This window comes from Taeniopygia guttata, chromosome 13, assembly GCF_048771995.1.
Source record: "Taeniopygia guttata chromosome 13, bTaeGut7.mat, whole genome shotgun sequence".
In the NCBI taxonomy this organism is placed as follows: domain Eukaryota; kingdom Metazoa; phylum Chordata; class Aves; order Passeriformes; family Estrildidae; genus Taeniopygia; species Taeniopygia guttata.
In genome coordinates, this window is record NC_133038.1 from 14,794,706 (window position 1) to 14,811,960 (window position 17,255).

General features: G+C 61.9%; 1 protein-coding gene across 4 annotated transcripts in view; it reads left to right on the top strand.

The window, feature by feature from the left end:
- The first annotated feature begins 10,595 nt into the window (after positions 1-10,595).
- Positions 10,596-17,255, top strand: part of CXXC5 (CXXC finger protein 5) — a 35,736-nt gene continuing 29,076 nt past the window's right edge. Inside the window, exon 1 of one of the 4 annotated variants that reach the window (XM_072935263.1) lies at positions 10,596-10,616. Coding sequence is in view for 1 of the 4 variants with exons in the window: in XM_072935265.1 (XP_072791366.1) it covers positions 11,543-12,194 (652 nt within the window). In the remaining 3 variants the exon portion in view is untranslated. Of the gene's footprint in view, positions 10,617-10,829; positions 11,005-11,238; positions 12,195-17,255 lie in introns of those variants that run through there. The other 3 variants (XM_072935264.1, XM_030283856.4, XM_072935265.1) reach the window with 3 other exon arrangements.

Genomic DNA, 17,255 nt, shown 5'->3' on the forward strand with positions numbered 1-17,255 from the left:
TGGAGGTCTCCAGCAGGTACTGGACTCTTCAGGTGGGTCTGAACTGGGGTAGAAGTGCTCTTGAAAGTGACAAGTTCCATCAGCTGCCCCATGGCACTGGCACCCTCGGGTGCTCCCACTGGAGCTGTGACAGGGCTCTGGGCTGGGAGATGCTTGGGACCTGGGCAGAGGCTGGACAAGATGTGCTCATCCCCCTGATTCGGAGCAGAATTTGCTATTTTGGTCTCTGTGACCTAATGCTCTGGAGGTGCCTTTGAAAATAGCCGGAGGGCGGCTGCAGGGCTGGGATTCAGCAGTGATCCCCAACCTGAGCTGCGATGGAGCAGCAGCACAGCCCCACAAACCAGGGCAGCTCAGCAGAGACACCCCCAGCAACTGACTCTGCTCAGTGGGGAGTGAGGGAAAACCTTTGATCTGGAGAATGCCACAGCTCCAGCTCATTGCAGAACATGAGAACAGGAAAAGGTGGCAGAGTCCGAAGGGACGATGCTGAAGTCATCGGCGGTAAAAACAGCACCAAAATCAGCTTTTTCCTGTGAAATAATTTGGCTGGAATGAAATTGTTTTTCCTGATGGCAGCCAGCCCCTTTAGGGGTTAACTGCAGCCCTGCTGAGAGAACTGTAAAAGGTGTTTCCGAAATATTTCCACTGCCCTGTTGGTTTTACGGCCAGGAAAGGCAGGGCAGGCCCGCTGCTGGATGGCCCTGTGATGGAAAGCCGGTCTGGGACAGCGAGCAGGGACTCCAGCATGGACAGCAGGGAAGTCACCCAGTGGTGCAGCTGGATGCGAGAAGGGATCCCCATTGATCCACCTCCAAAGCCACGGGGATGGTGACAGTCTTCCCTGGCTTGGGGACAGAGCTGATGGGGTCACTTTCACACTGGGTTACTCTGGAGAGCCTGTGCAAGGGATGGGGTTTGGGGTTGGGGTTTGGCATTCAGCCTGATCCCCCTCTGGCCCAGTGCTGACAGCTAGACCTATGCAGGCTCAAACACGGAGAGGATGGGGAGGCACCTCACGCTGCTGATGGAGTCCTCAGGGGACAGCGGGGAGGGACACACAGGATAATCCCTGGGTGTTCCATGTTCAACTTCATCCACGTGCCCTTGGATCAGGCTTGGACACAGGGAATCATGGAATCACTAAGGCTGGAAAAGCCCCCTAGAGTCACTGAGTCCAGCCATGAACCCAGCACTGCCAAGGCCACCACTGTCCTGTGTCCCCAAGTGCCACATCCACATGGCTTTTGAGCATTTCCAGGGACAGGGATTCTACCACTTCCCTAGGTCCAATGCCTGACCACCCGTTCTGTGAATAATTTTCCCTTGATATCCAATCTAAACTTCCCCCAACACAACTTGAGGCCATTTTCTCCCGTCCCATTGCCAGCTGCCAGGGAGCAGAGCCTCAGGAGAGCTGCACCCTCCTGTCAGGGACTTGTGGAGAGGGAGAAGGGCCCTCCTGAGCCTCCCTTTCTCCAGGCTGAGCCTCCCAGTTCCTTCAGCTACTCCTCATCTTGTGCTCCAGACCTTTCCCCAGCTCCGTTCCCTTCTCTGGATACACTCCAGCCCCTCAATGTCTTTCTTGTCACGAGTGGCCCTGAATCAGAGCTCAACAAGAGGGACACCGAGTCACTGGTGTGCTGGACACCCCAAAACTCATCCCAAAAAGCCCATTGCACGGAGTGTGACCAGCAGCAAGCTTTGCTTTTGCCCATGATGAGATCCCTGAGGTTTCCTCCTGCCTGATCCCTCCTTTCAGACACCCCCAGCACTCGTGCTCATGCTGTGTGTGCTCCCTCTGGCTCCCCCGGGCAAGTCCTGGCTCCCCTCTTCCCTGTGCTTCCAGGCCAGGTTTCCAAGTGCTTTCTGCTTAAGCTCAGGCCCAAAAATTTGTGTCCAGGATGCAGTAAAGAAGCAGCAGCCAAGTCTGATTTGGGCAAAAAGCAGCCTGAATTCCCTGACCTGTGCACACAGCACAAGGAACAGCAAAGTGGCCACCGAGTCACCTCTCCAAATCACCCCTGTATTTGTGGGGGGATCCTGGGCAGACCCCTGGGCTGGTGTCCGGGGGGGCTCTGATCACCTCAGTACCTGGGAGGGCGATCCCATGGTTAGGGATAAGTGAAGGAAAGGTGTTTTTTGCTGGGGTTTCTGTGGCTGTGTGTCACGGCTGGGCCCAGCTCACAGCTGTGTGCAAGGGTGGCTGGTGGGAGCCAGAGACAGAGGCCAGGCTGGCCTGGCTGAACTGGGGGGAATTTCTATTTTCACTCTGTGCCTTTTCTCACCCTCAGAAGTAATGAAATGCAGGAGCCAGCATTAATGCACCATTAAAACTGCAAATTTCATCACACAGCCATCAGGAAATGCAAATACTCGGGTCTACTCTCAGCACCACCTCTGCCGTGGCAGTGGAGGAAGGGGCTGGCACATGGCTGACCTTTGCCACTTGGAAAACATCTCCAGTGATGCTCAACTTCTGCCTCTTGTCTCCCTCCCTGAACCTTTCATCCCCTCCCATCCACAGCTGGGCTCTCACGCCCCTGGCAGCACCAGGGGCACCAGGGTGGCACAAGGGGGACTTTGAGCTCGGCTGTGCCTGTCCATAGAGGGTCTCCTGCTCCTACCCGAGGTTTGGGGCGCTCCCAGGGGGCTCAGGTTGGGGAGTGTCACAGGGGGAGGGACAAACTGTGCTGGGGCTGCTTTGTCTGTGCAGGGATGTGCCTGTCCCCAGGCTGCCGAGGGTGACAGCCTGAGGAAGAGGAAGAAAAAGGCTGCAGGAGCCCTGGCTGCAGCTGGCGAGCACTGCCTGTTCCACCTCACAATTGTGCTGTGCGTCGCTGGCAGGGACCTGCTTTTCCATAAATTTGGGTGGAAGGGAGAGCTTGGCAGAGCCTTGGGCTGCAGGGAAGGATTTACAGCTGCTCTGGCTGCTCCGTGCTCTCCTTGCAGGGCTGGGGCTCCTGCAGAACGCCCTGAGGGAGGAGGAGGAGATGGAGGAGGGAACCCGTGCTGGCATCCATCCAGGGAACAGGGTCCCAGCCAGTGCTGGACTGGGGAGCTGGAGGAGGCAGGATGAACGGGACATCCTCGGTTCACCCACAGATCTGTGGCAATCCCAGGGCTGGGGCAGGGGCACTGGAGTGACCCCCATGCTGGGCTGGAGATGGGTGATTCTGTCCAGAACGGGCAAGGTAGACTCTGAGATTTCCAGCAACTGGGGAATTGATGGGGAGACACCTTGTCCACCTCTGGAAAGGGGGTGACATCTCCCAGTTCTAGCCTGGCTAAGTGCTGTGAGCCTCTGAAGCATCTCAGCCTGTGGGGAGCTTCGAGGCACTTGGAGAGCCTCATCCTGTGGATCATCCCTGGGCACCTGGAGCACCTCATCCCTTGGGAGTATCTAGGGCACCTCATCTCCTGGAGCACCTCCAGGCTCCGAGAGCACCTTCTTCCATGGATCACCTCACCCCCTGGAGTCCCTCAGGCAAGGCCACTGGCCACTGCTAGTCCCAGTGTTGAGCACCATCCTCCTGGAGCAGGATTGCTGACAGGAAACATCTGCCCGCCACAGCCCATGGTCTCCTGCCAGGGCAGCCTGGCAGGGGTGTCTGGGCAGTCCCTTCAGCTCGGGCAGTGCCCACCCGTGTATCCCTACTGGAAGACATCGAGCCCAGGAAGTGTCTGGGCTGGCTCACGAGGATGAAAACACGCTCTGATCGCTCCAGTTTGCTCTGGGTTATCCGAGGTGATGAGCTGTGCTGCCCCAGAGCGCTGGGAAAAGACCATTTTCCCTCTTTCCACTGAAGTTGGAGTTTTCCAGGCAGCCTTCAGCAGCGCTGGAGCTTTCCCAGAGATGCCTCGTGGCTCTTCATTCTTCCCGTCTCTCCTGCCTGCTCTCCTTAACTCAAACAAGAGCCGCTCCAGGAGGGAGCTGCAGCCCCAGCGTCCCTCCTCTCTCCTTTGCAAGGAGCACAAAATAGGTATGGGCCCCGTTTCCAGATGGGAACGTGAGGCCTGAGGAGGGATAAAGAGTTTTCTAAGGCTTTGGAGCAAGGTGTGGACAGCGCTGAGAATAGCATCGCGAAATCTCAACTGCCAAGCCCTTAGCCTAACCAGAAGGTTATTCTTCTTCCCTTCTGCTCATACATATCCATTAGGATGAGACCATATGTGTGAGATGTAGATGAATTTCTTTCCTCTTGACAAGTCCAGTTGGTCTTCCTAGGTAAGGAGATGGTGGTCTGTTCCCATCCAACTCCAGGCTGGCTCTTTGCCGTGATTTCTTCGCTCGTGTTTGCCCCGGAAGAAATGGAGCTCCACGTCAGAGCTCAGGCTGAACTCTTCTCCACACAGCAGTTCTGTCCATGCCACATGTCCCTGGGGGGCTGTGGAAGTGTCCCAGGAGCGTGGTGAGTACAGGGAAGCTTTCCCAAGGAGAGCCAGCTGGTGGGACAGGGCAGGGGGAAGGGCTGCTGGCCTGTCCCCAGCCAGGCTCCAAAGGGCTTCCTGGGGAAAAAGTGGCTTCTCTGCTGGCAGGAGCAGTGGGTGAGTGAGCCCTGTGCTCCTGCCCCTCAGCTGGCTGCACAGGGTGTGTCCCAGGGGACCTCAAAGGGACCCTCACACACCTCAGCGCACCCAAGGACTGGGTGCTGCCCTGGCAGCTGAACTCTGCTGGTGAAGGGTCCCTTGAAAATAAAGTGAGGAGAGAGATCCTGGAGGTTGTAGGTGGTTACAGATGTGATGTGAGACACATCCTGCTGTTGCTCAGCTCCAAATCTCCCCTCAGGAGGAAGAGTGGCCTGGACAGAACTGAGCCTTTTGACACGTCACAATCCATGCCAGGCTTCAGATCAGCGCAGGGCTGACACGGTGGGTGGTGTTCGGTGACTGAGGGGGCCCAGCTTCTCACACCCACACATCAGGCCTGTCAGCCCCTTCCAAGCACCCCTCACGTGTGGCTGCTGCCATCAGTTACGGGCAGAGGGGAAGGGCTGGGCTCTGTGAAAGCCAGAGGGTGATTTCTTCTCAGGGTGGGCAAAGGAGACCAGGAGAACAGAGACAGCAGCCTTTGATAGTCACAGAATCACAGAATCCTGCAGGCTGGAAAAGCCCTCTAAGGACACCAATTAGCCCAACACCGCTGTGTTTACCAAGTGCCACACCCGCTTGTCTTTTAGCCCTTCCAGGGATGGCAACTTCAGCACCTCCCTGGGCAGCCTGTTCCATGCCAAAGTCCTTCCTGCAAGACAAGGTGAGCATGGCTCACCTCCACAATGTCCTGGTCAAGGCTCAGCTGCAGCGGTGTTGATGGGAAGAGGGGATGTGGAATGGAGGGAAATGCGTCCAGGTGGGATCTCACAGGGGAGGCACCAAGAACGTCCTTGTTCTCAGAGGCCTCATGACCACGGGAGGTCACAGGGCATCACTTCCTCCTCCTGTGCCCACAGCACTCAGCCATCAGACAGATTTTACACTACAGGCTTCTCCATAAAACACAGATGAGCTCAGGCAGCTCTCAGCATCTTCCTCAGGATCCCAAATCCCTGCTGCCAGCTGAGGCTGTGCATACAACACCTGGTGCAGGAGCATGGGGGTGGAGTGCTGGGCAGGGGGCAATGACCAGGCTGCCACAGTGGCCAGGAGGAGGCCAGCACAGTTTTCACCCTCATTTCTCCAGGGCTCCTGAGTTAAGTGTGCCCAAATTAGCCCTTCCCATAAGGAACTTTGATGTTTCCAATGGAAATCATGTAACTGGCACGTCTGTTTTTAAAACCAGGGTTGCTCTGACCTGTCTCCTTGTTTGTGTGGACAGGCAGGAGAGGTTTGGAAAGCCCCATCTGGCTCTGCTGTCCTGGTGGTGAGGGCTCAGGAGGAGGGACCATTGGGCAGGTATCCTCCCATCCCAGGTGCTGAGGGGTCCTGTCCCACCAGGGGCTGGGGATGGATTTGAGATGACACCACAGGGCTGGCCAGGGGATGAAATGTGGGAGAACATGGGTGGAGCGGGAATAATTACAATTCCCCCCTGGAGCCTGGCAAACTCTGCATTTCAGCTCCCATCTGAAGGGCGACATTCTCCGCTCTGAGAATGGCTGTTTTCTTGTCACTGGTGTCTTCCCACAGCCAAAATTCCACAGGCACTGGGAAAACCCCGGTGTTAATGTGAGCAGGGCCGGTGTCCCCTGCCTGGCCATGCAGCACAGCACTTGCCAGTCCCTCTGTCCGGCCTGGGCACGGCTCGTGTGCCCGCGGCAGCCCCGGGAGGGGAAGGGATGGGACAAGGGACAGGAGCGTGCCCCAGCCCGCGGCTGCCCGCCCTGCCTGCGCAGGCAGATGGCTTTTGCAGGGCGCTCCGGATGTTGGAGCCAGGCTATTTTGGACCACGTGGGCGTCTGAATTCCAGGCGAATCCCCGGCTCAAAAAAAAAAAAAAAAAAAAAATTTCCCAACGCCTGCCAGGGTCCCCGGAGGTGGAAACGCTGCAGATCGAGTGCCCTCGTGGTTCTGCTGCTGCCTGGCACGTAGGCGGGACTGTGGCTGCAGCCCACCCCTCCCCGCGGCACAGACCCCCTGTGCCCGCTGTCCTCCCCCCCCTGGCACCGCTGGGACACCCGGACGGCCGCGGTGTCTCCCTTGGCACGGTGTCAGCAGCATCTCAGCCCCCGGGAGGGTCACTTGGGGAGGGGTCTGGCTGTGCTGCTTTCCTGCGGGCTGGGGGATGCTTGCAGTGCCCGGGGGAGAGGGCAGAGCGGAGCCGGCTTCCTGCCCTTCTCCTGCCGGCACCGTCTGTTTGCTTTGAGGCCCGGGTCCCTCCTGCCAGGACATTCCCGGGCAGCCGCACAGGACCGGGGGGACATCCCGGACCCCCCCCCCGGCCACAAGGCGGGTGCCTGACCCCTGCCCCGCAGCCGCGTCCCCCTCCCGGAGCACCCCGGGGAGCCACGCTGGGCTCCCACGAGGGACGGGACCCACCCAGCGACCCCGTGGGCAGCGGGGGCTCGTGTCACCCCCCGGTTCCCGGTCCCTGCAGCGTGTCTGCCATGCGGGAGCCAGCCGGGGTTAAAAATTAACCCTGCAGACCTCAGGGAAGGGCAGGCGGGGGGTGCGTGCTGCCCGTCCGTCCTGGGGCTCGGGGCGTGTGTACCCAGCAAGGTGGGGACCCCCGCGGCCCTCCAGCCCCGAACGGGGGGCTGAGGTGTCCCCCGGGCTTGGCTGGACACGGACAGAGCCCTGTGTCACCACAGCAGCCAGCTGAGCATGATGGTGGGTCACCCTGACCCACTCTCGAGGTCTCACCCAAAACCCACCAGCTGCTCCAGCGCTGCTTTCCAGCACCAGCAGGGCCAAGGGGTTGGTACCAGTCTGACCCCAGCTCGCCAGAATTGGGGGGTGTCTCCCAGCATAGTGCCTGGAGGAGCTGGGGTCCCCCATCCAGCCCCCTCCCCAAAATCAGCGATGTCACCAAGTTCTGGGGCTCCCGACACAGCATCTGGCTGGATTTGGGTCCCCTCCACCAGGAGCCACCCAGCACCCTGCACGGAGGAGGTGACAAGGCAGTGCCAGCTCTGTAACCCACTTGGGTGGCAGCAGCTGGGCTGGAGGAATTTGGGGTTGGGAATTTTGGAGGCGTGTTTGTGCTCTGGAGACTGTTGGGATTGTCACACAATCCTGGCAGACCTCCAGCCACTGTCTCATGGTGTCCCACTGCCACCCTGGGGAGGGGGACATGGACCTGCATGACCCCCCCATCACCCCTGCTGGGTCAGGCTGCTCTGTAACACCTCCATGTGCCACCCTCAGTTATTCCTGGCTCTTCTTCTGGAGCTGGGCAGAGCTTCTGGGTTTGTTCCCCAGCTGGGGAGGGCAGTGCAGACCCCACTGCCAGAGCCCAAAGCCCGGCACTGGCAGGGGAGATTTTGTCCCTGGCTCTGGCAGGCAGCAGGGGCAGTGCTGCTGTTTGCTGACGGGTTTCTGCCCTGTCCCCTTGCCATCTGTCCCCATCCCGTGTCCCATCTTTTCCTGTGCCCTCCATCCCTGGCACCTTCATCCTCTGTCCCTTCACCCCTGTCCCATTTGCCCCTCATCCCTGCCCCTATTCTGCTCGCCCTTGTCCCATTTACCTCCCAGCCCTGGACTCATCATTCTCCATCCTGTCCTGTCACCCTCCCTTCCTGTCCCATTTGCTTGTCATCCTCATCCTCAGCGTTCTCCATCTCTGGCCCACTCACGCTCCACAACCGTCCCCCTTGCCCTCCATCTCTGTCCCCTCTGCCCTCCATCCTCATCCTCCTGTCCCCACAGCCCAGCGTGCCATTGGAAAAGGCTGCAGGAGCAGACTGGAGGCTCAGGGACTGTGTCCCTTGTCCCCGTGCTGTGGGGACCTGCCTGTCTGGGAGCGCTGGGGGACCCTCCTCTGGATTTGGGGGGCTCCCTGTGGCTGGAGCTGGGGACTGGGAGGTGGGAATGCTGGGAGCCTGGAGAGCACTGAGCTGAAGCTACAGCTTTGCTGCTGTCACTGTCACCAAGTCCCAGCTTGGCTTTGTGCCTCAGTTTCCTTTCTCTTGGAGGATTCCAGACCTCAGTAAAGGTGATTTTCCCACAGGTAAGTTTTCCAGACACTCTGAGAAGTGAAATGCTGCTGCGTTTGGGGACCTTCAGTGGGTGGCAAACTCCAGGTGCCACTGCCACGAGCCCTGCCTTGGCAAAGGGGACATCAACACCCATCGGGGGTCCTTAGAAATAGCCAAAAAGGGGCAAAGAAAAGGCTCTTGGTGAAGACCACGTGGGTGAGATGGTGCTGTGTGCTGGGCGGTGTCACCTAGAGCGGTGCTGGTGGGATGCTGTCCCTTCTCCTGTGCCACCAGTGCCACCCGCATCCCGTGTGCCAGGCATGAGGCTCCTCTGCTCCTTTTTTGGGGGTGCTGAGCGGCTGAATTGTGGAGGGAGGCAGGCTGGGAACACATTAGAGGGCCAGCAGAGGAGCTGAAAGGGTGCTCAGGAGGATGGGACCGCGCTCCCCCGTCGCTGCCACCCGGGAGGGAGATTTTTTGGGAAGCTGGAGCATCGTCACAGCACCCGCGGTTGCAAATCCCAGTGGCTAAATCTGCGAGAGGCGCATAATTAACGAGACGTGGATCAAATACAAACAGCGCATCCGCGCCGCTCGCCCCCCACCCCCCGCCCCATCGCAGATTTTTTTTGTTTCATTTCGAGGCGGGAGCGGGGTGGGAAGAGATTTCGCATTCCTGTGAAAAAAAAAAAAAATCAACGGCAACACAAACCCAGTTTCATTTTTGTCAGGGTTTCTGCTTTTGAGAGGGTTTGGGTATTTTGCTGGCAACTGAAAAGGCTGCAGGAATTGGGGGTGGTGGGTTTTTTTTGGGCTGTTTGTCCCTGGAAAGCTGCTCTCGGCTGAGGAGTGGGGATATAAGGATTTTTTTTTTTTTTTAACTTCCAATATTTCAGTGCCCACAACTCCAAGGGGAGAGAAAAAAAAAAAACCCAAACCCAACAACAACTCTCCCCCTCAGCAGCAAAAAATTCTGGCAAAAAGTTGAGCAGGAAACTTCTGGGCCAAGAGTGTTATCCCCCCCCTCCTCCGCCGCGGGGCCAAACCTCGGGATTTGTCCCCTCCCTCCAGCTGACTTATCGGACCATCGATTATTTGCTGTTTATTCAGGGGGATTTCAGCGATGTCCCGCTGTGAGACCGTGAGGTCCCTCCCGGTGGCGGCAGCAAGCCTGGGGCTCCGGGACTCGGGCTGGGGCTCCTCCCCAGAGCCACCCTGGGGGCGCGCTGGGATGGGGGGCTCTGCGCCCCTCTGTCCCCTCCGCTGCCCCTCGGCTCCCTGGGGGTGACTCTTTCTTCTGGGACCTTCTGCCACCGCAGCCCACGGGGGGACAGAGAGATGGGAACGCTCTGCGGACACCCCACGGAGGGGAGAGCAGAGGGACTGGCACCCCAGAGGGGATGGGGGAGCTGCAGGGGGACACCCCACACTGGGGACATGCAGGGGGGATGGAGTGGGGGATGTGCGCCCCACAGAGGGATGAGGAACATTCTGGGGATGTGGGTGCACATGAGGCTGTCACCCCTTCGGGGAGCAGCGGGGCGGGAGGAGGCACAGTTGGGTGACACCCCAGGGAGAGGATGGTGACATCCCACTGGGGATCGGTGGGAATGAGGGGGGGCACGCTAAGGTGGAGGGACGTGGGTGAGGGGACATCATGCTGGCACCCACGGGTGCGGCTAGGACGCGGGGTGCACAGTGGGGTGAAATCTGTGGGACGCAGGCGGCACATGGAGGGGGTGCGAAGAGGATGGCATCCGTGGAGGTGGATGGGACACGGGGGGACACACTCAAATCCCATCCGTGTGTGACACGAGGGGTTGGGACACCACGGTGACACTCCCGGGGGGGGAGACAGCTGGGACACGGAGGGCGACACAGCGCAGCAACACCCGTGTGGGGTGTGCAGCCCACGGACGGCACGGCACGGTGACACCCATGAGGGCACCCGGGACACGAGGGGACACACCACGGTGACACCCATGGGGGCAGCTGGGACACGGGGGCGGGCAGACACACCGCGGCTACACCCGTGACAGGGGCGGGTAAATGAGACGTGGGGGTCACAGCGGGATAAACCCGGTGGGGGTGGGTGGGACACGAGGGTCACACTCTGTCCCCACGCGCGGGGCCGGCTGTCACACGGCGCGGCGGGGTGACACCCGTGGGGGCGGCGGGGCCGCCGGGGATGGGTGTATCCGCACGGCGCCGGGGGTCGGGCGAACCGGGGCGGGGGGGGGGTGGCGGTGCGGGCGGGGCGCGCGCGGCGTGTCGCGGCGTGTCGCGGCGTGTGGCGGTGTCCGGCGGCGCGGGGCGCTCGGCCCGGTCCGGTCCGGGTTTTGCCGGCAGCCGCGGGCAGCGGCGGCGGCGGCGGCAGCGCCGTGCAGCGCGGAGCGGGGGCTGCGCACTCCCAGAGCGAGCGGCGATGTGGAGGTGGGTGTGCGGCGGCGGCGAGGCACCGAGCCCGCCTCGGCAACCGGCCCCGGCCCCGGCCCCGGCCCCGGGCAGGTGCTGACCTCCCCTCCCTACCCCGCTCCCTTCCCCTCCTGCCCCCTTCCCGGCGCCCGGGCAGCCCCCGCCGCTCCCGGCGGCGCTGCCCGCAGCGCGGCGGCTCCCGGACCGCCGGTCGGTGCCGGCCCCCGGGGCGCTCCGGCGGTGGAGTTGGGGCGGGGGGTGTCGGGGGGCTGTTGGAGAAAGGGGAGACGGTGGAGAAGGAAAAAGTTTGGCGGGGGGATCCGCGGCTCGCCCCGCTGCCCGGCGCCGTGCCCGGGCTGCCCGCGGCGGCGGCGGGGCCGGAGCTGGCCGCCTGCCCGCCTGCCCGCGTCGGGCCCGGCCGGTGCTGCCTGCGCGGCGCCCGAGCGGCCCCGCCGCTTCCCGGGGATGGGAGGGGAGCGGGGGAACGTCGGGGTAACGAGCAAAGTTTTTCTCGGTGCGACCGAACCCCGCTGCCGGTACCCGCAGCCCGGCGGGGATGCGCCGGGAGCCGCGGCGAGGGACGGAGCGAGCCCCCCACGTCTCCCCCCGCCGCCCCGGACCGCCGTGGCAGCGCCCGGTGGTTTCCCGGGTGACAATGGTGGCGGCGGGGCCGGGGGGCGGCGGGGGCGGCGGCGGCGGGGGGAGGCGGTGGGCAGCGGGGCCGGCGGTGCCACCCGCGGCGGGGATGGCGTGGGGGGCGCGCGGGGAACCCCCCACCCCCGGCCCCGCTGTCCGCGCGTGGGTCGCTGCCGCCTCCCCGGGGTGCGCCGGGCTCCCGCGGCACTTTGGCTCCGCCACCGGTGCCCGGGCGCGGGGTGGCCGTGGGAGCGGCGCCGCTCGCCATCGCCCAGCCATGTGCGACAACTCACCCAACTTTATCGCCCCCCCGTTCCCAGCGAGCCCCCCCGCCCCGCTGCGCCGTCAGACGGGATTCCCGAACCCCCTGCTCCCCCCACCCGCGGCGGGGACGGTACCCCACCGCCCCGACACCCATCGAGCCACCGCGATCGCGCCGTGGAACATCCCTCGTTCGCACCGGCGTGGGTGCCACCAGCCCCGAAACCACCGTGGGGGCTGTGGATTGTACCCGAATTTGGGAATTACGGCCTCAAACTCCACCGAACCGCGGCCCCATGCGCCCCACGGAGGTGTGGGGTATTTTCTTGTTGTTGTTTGATTTTTTCCCTTTTATTTCAATTTTATTATTCCTATTTTTTTTTTTTTCCACCGCATCCCGCAGCCGGCAGCGTCCTTCCTGCGTGGCCGGGGCTGCTTCGTGTCGGGTTATTCTTCGCTGGGATGATTGATTGGGGAGAGGAGGATGGGGGGGTGGCATGGGGGGTTAGGGGGTGGGATGGCCACGGTGGGGGGGCCATCCCACGCACAAACAAAGCTGCGCACACATCCTGCGGTAACGGCCCCGCGTGTGCGCTGACCCGGCCGGGCAACCTTCACCCCCCGCCGCTCCGTGCCGGGGGGCCGGGGGAAGGATGAGGGATGCCGTGCTGCGGGAGGCCGGTTTTGGGGGGGCCCGGGGGGATGCCCATCCCGGCTACCTGGGGCGCGGAGCCGGGGCCGGCGGAAGTTTTGTTTCTCTGGAAACGGGCCCTGCTGTGTCAGCGGCCCCTTTGTGCCGCTTTGTCCGCGCCCCCCGGCCCCCAGCCCGGCGGCGGGGCCGCACCTGGGGCTGCGGGGGGACCGGGACCCCTCCGGCCCCGGCGTTCCCCGGCCCCGCCGCTGCCCGCGGGCCGCGCTGCATCCCCCGGCGGGGCCGAGACGAGGGGCTCGGGTGGGAAAGGGCGGGGGGTGACTGTCCCCGAGGTCCCGCTCAGCGGGAGCGCCGGTAGGCATGGAAACCTCGCTCCGTCCGTCCGTCCGTCCGTCCGTCCTTCGCGTTCCCGGCGGGAGCAGCTTCGGGGAAACGGCTCCTCCAGCGGCCCCCGCGGGGCCGCCGCAGCGCATCGCCATCGGCGGCGGTGTCACCCCGAGTGTCCCCGCGCGGGGTGCCCCCGGAGATGCCCCCGGAGGTGCCCCCGGAGATGCCCCCGGAGAAGCCCCCGGCGCTGCGCCCCCTCCCCGGTGCCGGTAGCGGCGTCGCCCCGTCGCGCTGGCAGATGTCGCGCCCTGACCTCGGGGACGCCGCCCGGGGGGGGCTGTGGGAGGGGTGTGGGGGGGGACACGGTGACGGGACGATGGGGACGGGGACGCGCCGGCGTGTGACAACAAAAGCAAAGTAACAAAGGACCCGCCGGTGCCGCTCAGAAGTTGGTCCCGGCGCCGTTCGGGGCTCGGTGCCCCGGGGGCACGGGCGGGGGGGGGGATGCTTGCCTGGCGGGAGGTGCGGGCAGGGGCGGGGGGGTTGTGCTGGGCATGTCACGAATGTCGCCGTGTCCTCCCCCCCGCCTCGGTGGGAAGAGGCCGGAGCCGGCCGAGGCGTCCTTGAGGTGGATTTAGTGGTGGGGATGCGGGCAGCCGGCGCCGCGCTGCCAGGCACTGCCAGGCACTGCCCGCAGCTCCCGCGCTCCGGGCTGGCCGGGCAGGGGACAGGGCAGCACCCCACGGGTCAGCCTGGCCCTCCTCAAAGCCCTGGGGCAGAGCTTTGTGCCGGAGGAGACGCTGTGCAGGTGTGGGAGGTGTTTTGGGGATCCCCGACCCTGGTGGCACCAGGACCTTTCCAGGCAGGTTCTGCTTGTCTGTGACCCGGGGGTGCTGCAGGGTTTGGGGGTGGCAACCTCTCCCCAAAACTGTCCCCTCTGACAAATTTCCTGTGACAGGCGGATCCGGGCTGCTTGGCCCTGGCAGCCAGCACCTGGCACCTCCTGGTGCGTCCACGCAAGGCTTGGCCGAGGTTGGATCCAGCCCCAGCTGGTCCTGGACCCTCCACCTCCCCCAGCAGGGACATTCTCCAGGGTGGCCACAGCGATGCCACCGTTCTCCTGCCTCCCCGTTTTGTTTTCCCAAATCCTGGCTGTAGGAACAACCTCTTGATTAAGTGTATTAATAGTTAAACTTTCAGCTCATAGCTTAAACTCACCAGACCACGAAAAGCTCCCTCCTTTACTCATGCTCTGGTGCTCAACTAAAATATTGCACTCAAAAGCCTTGTTTCTTTTTTTTTTTTTTTCTCCTTTCCCCTTCCTTTTCCCCTGACTCAGCTTTGACTCCTGGGAGCATGGGGGGGTCTTGTGGGACTCCCAATTGTCACTGCTGCCCCTTGCTGCCACCTCTCTGCACAGAGCCCAGGCGTGGAGCGTGGGTGTCCCCACAGTGATTGGTGCTCTTGAAATTCATCCAGGTCAGGGAGGAGGATGGGAGCCACTGCCCCAGGTAGAGGCTGGCCCCCCACCCAGCTGGGGACATGAGAATGGATGGGCTGTGGTGGCTTGGGAAAGGATGGAGATGCTGGCATGGATGGTGTGTGGCTGTTTTCCTGCCAGGCAGGTGATGGGGGAAGAGGAGAGTGGGAGGTTCAGCCGTGCCAAGTGCAAGATCTTGCAGCTGTGTGGGGACAGTCCCAGTCCTGGCACCGCGGGGGGAATAGATGGGCTGGGAGCAGCCCTGCAGAAAATGACTGGGGGTGCTGCTGGGTGACAATGGGACATCAGCCAGCACTGTGCACTGGCAGACCAGAAAGGCGAGTGTGTCCTGGGCTGCACCACGGGCAGTGGGGTGAGGAGGGGGTGTTCTCCCTCTGCTCTGTGCTGGGGAGACCCCCTTGGGGCACCACATCCAGCTGTGGCATCCTCAGCACAGACAGATGTGGGGCCTGTTGGAGCAGGTCCAGAGGATGCCACGGAGAAGGTCCAAGGGCTGGAGCCCCTCTGCTCTGGAGACAGGCTGGGGATGTTCAACCTGGCGTAGAGAAGCCTACAGGGAGACCTTAAAGCTCCTTCCAGTGCTCAAAGGAGTTTCAAGGGAGCTGAAGAGGGACTTTGGACAAGGACCTGGAGTGACAGGACAAGGGGTGAGAGTTCTAAACTGTAACAGGTCAGGGTTAACCTGTACATAGGAAAGAAATGTTTTACACTGAGGGTGGTGAGGCCCTGGCACAGGGTGCCCAGAGAAGCTGCGCCTGCCCCATCCCTGGAAGTGTCCAAGGCCAGGCTTGGAGCAGCCTGGGCTAGTGGAAGGTGTGCCTGCCATGGCAGGGGGTTGAAAGGAGAGGAGCTTTAAGGTCACTTCCAACCCAAACCATTCTGAGATTTGGCTCAAGGAGCAGTGGTGTGGGAGAGGCATGTGGGCAGAGGGGTGGATGGAGGAGGAACAGCCTCCAGAGATGGCCACAACCTCCAGGCTGGAGTGGGGGAAATGTGAGTTTGCTGCTGCTCAGCAGTGGCTTTGTTGTGGGGATCAGCTCTGCAGCTGCCTTTGCCTTCAGCAGAGGGACATGTCCTGCTGGGGAGGCTGGGACTTGCCATCCTGGGGAGCCCACTGGGGAGCATTAGGACATGTGGGTGAGGAGCAGGCTGCATCCCTACCCATGTCCTGTATCCCTTGGGACCGTGGGGCTGGAGCCCCAGGAGAGCTCCAGGGACAGCAGGCAGCAGAACGGTGTGACCCCAGTGAGTGGCTGAGGCAACCTGTGGGTCCCTTTGCCTTTGGGGAAGTCCAAAGGGCACGTGTAGCCTGGCCTCGGGCCCTCAGGCACCTGACATCCACAGGTAAAAAGCTTTGGGGTCTGTCAACATCTCATTCTGGTGATGTGCCCACCCTGTAGTCTCTCCTGGTACCTTTAGAGTGATTTCATCCCTGCTGCCTTTTCCCACGGCTTGCAGGCAGGTGGAGTGTGTTGATGGTCCGAGATGACAGCCTGTGCTGCACACGGGTGGCAGCCTGTGATTATGTGGATAAAAGGATTTTTGAGGTCAGAAGGTTTTGCAGCGGCTGCCTTGGTGTCCCTGGTTTCCACCATCCATGGTTATGGCATGGAAGAGGGGCTGGGCTGATGGCTCCCAGGCTGTCAGCTCGCCTTGGGATGTGTGGGTCTGGCTCCATGTCCTTGTCCTGGAGCAGTGTCACCCGCACCAGAGCATCCTCCGTCCCCTGAGCTGGGACACCCTTTGTGCTGGGAGGATGGGGCTGTGTCACCTCCCCGCAGAGATGCTGGCACTGTGGTGACCCGGGCATGGGAGGATGTGTGTCAGCTGTGACCCTGGAAGCGGTGGCAAAGAATGAAAAAAGAAAAGCTGTTTTCTGATTTTCCAAGCAGGATGTGCTTGTCCATCTCCACCCTCCCAGCTCCGAGAGGTGGGAGCTGGAAAAGGGCTGGGGTTACCCTGTGACAGCCCTGGGGTGTCTCAGAGGGGATGATGAGTGGGACCTGCCCATGGGGTGAGATGTACTCTGTCATTTCTGGGTCACTTCTGAGATGGGCTTCATCCCCAGGGTCTGATTGTCCCCTGGGTGGTGGCAGGGCTGGGAGCAGTGCTGTCCTGGCCTTGTGAGTGACTCCAGTGAGCTCTGGTGGCTGCTGCCACCCATGGTACCCTCGACTGACCCTGGCACACATTGGCTGAGCACATGGTGAGCTCCCTGGGTATGGTGCCTGCTGGAATGGGGACTGGGTTTGTGCTCAGCTGTGATGAAATTGGGCATGTTCCCCTCTGGCCTGCTCTGGTGCTGCTGTCCCTGGTCACCTCCTGGTTTGTGGGTGGTTGACTGTGGTTGGAAGCAGCCCTTGTTTGATGGATATTTTGGTTTTGCCTTTGCAAATCGGCCTTGAGTCCATGTCTGTGCTCCAGCTGTCTGTGGGGATATCTGGGCAATATCTGTCTCCCACACTCTTCCATGTGGAGTTGTCCATGCCCAGCCAAGCAATGCAGCTCCATCCACTCAGCCTCTGGGTTCTCTCTTGGTGTCCCCAAGGGTCTTGGTGTCACTGGTTCTCACTTCTCTCTGCTAGGACTTGCCCTTGTGGTCTTTGTGCCTCTTTCTCTCCCTCAGAGACGGGATTTTGGGCTCCAGATCCAAGCCCAGATCCTGAAAGCTGAGACATTCTCAATTGAACATCCCAACCCTGAAGGGTCCCAAGTGTTGGCAGCTCCAGGTGCTCTTACCCTGTAAGAGCTCTTGTTCCTCTGCACCCACTTGCTGCTCAGGGGCAGCTTCCAGCTCTCCTGCCACCTCTGGACCTGGAGCAGGGCCAGGGAGGACCATTCATGCCCAAGCAGATCTGATGCCTTGGGAAGGGCAGGTGAGCTGTGCCCACA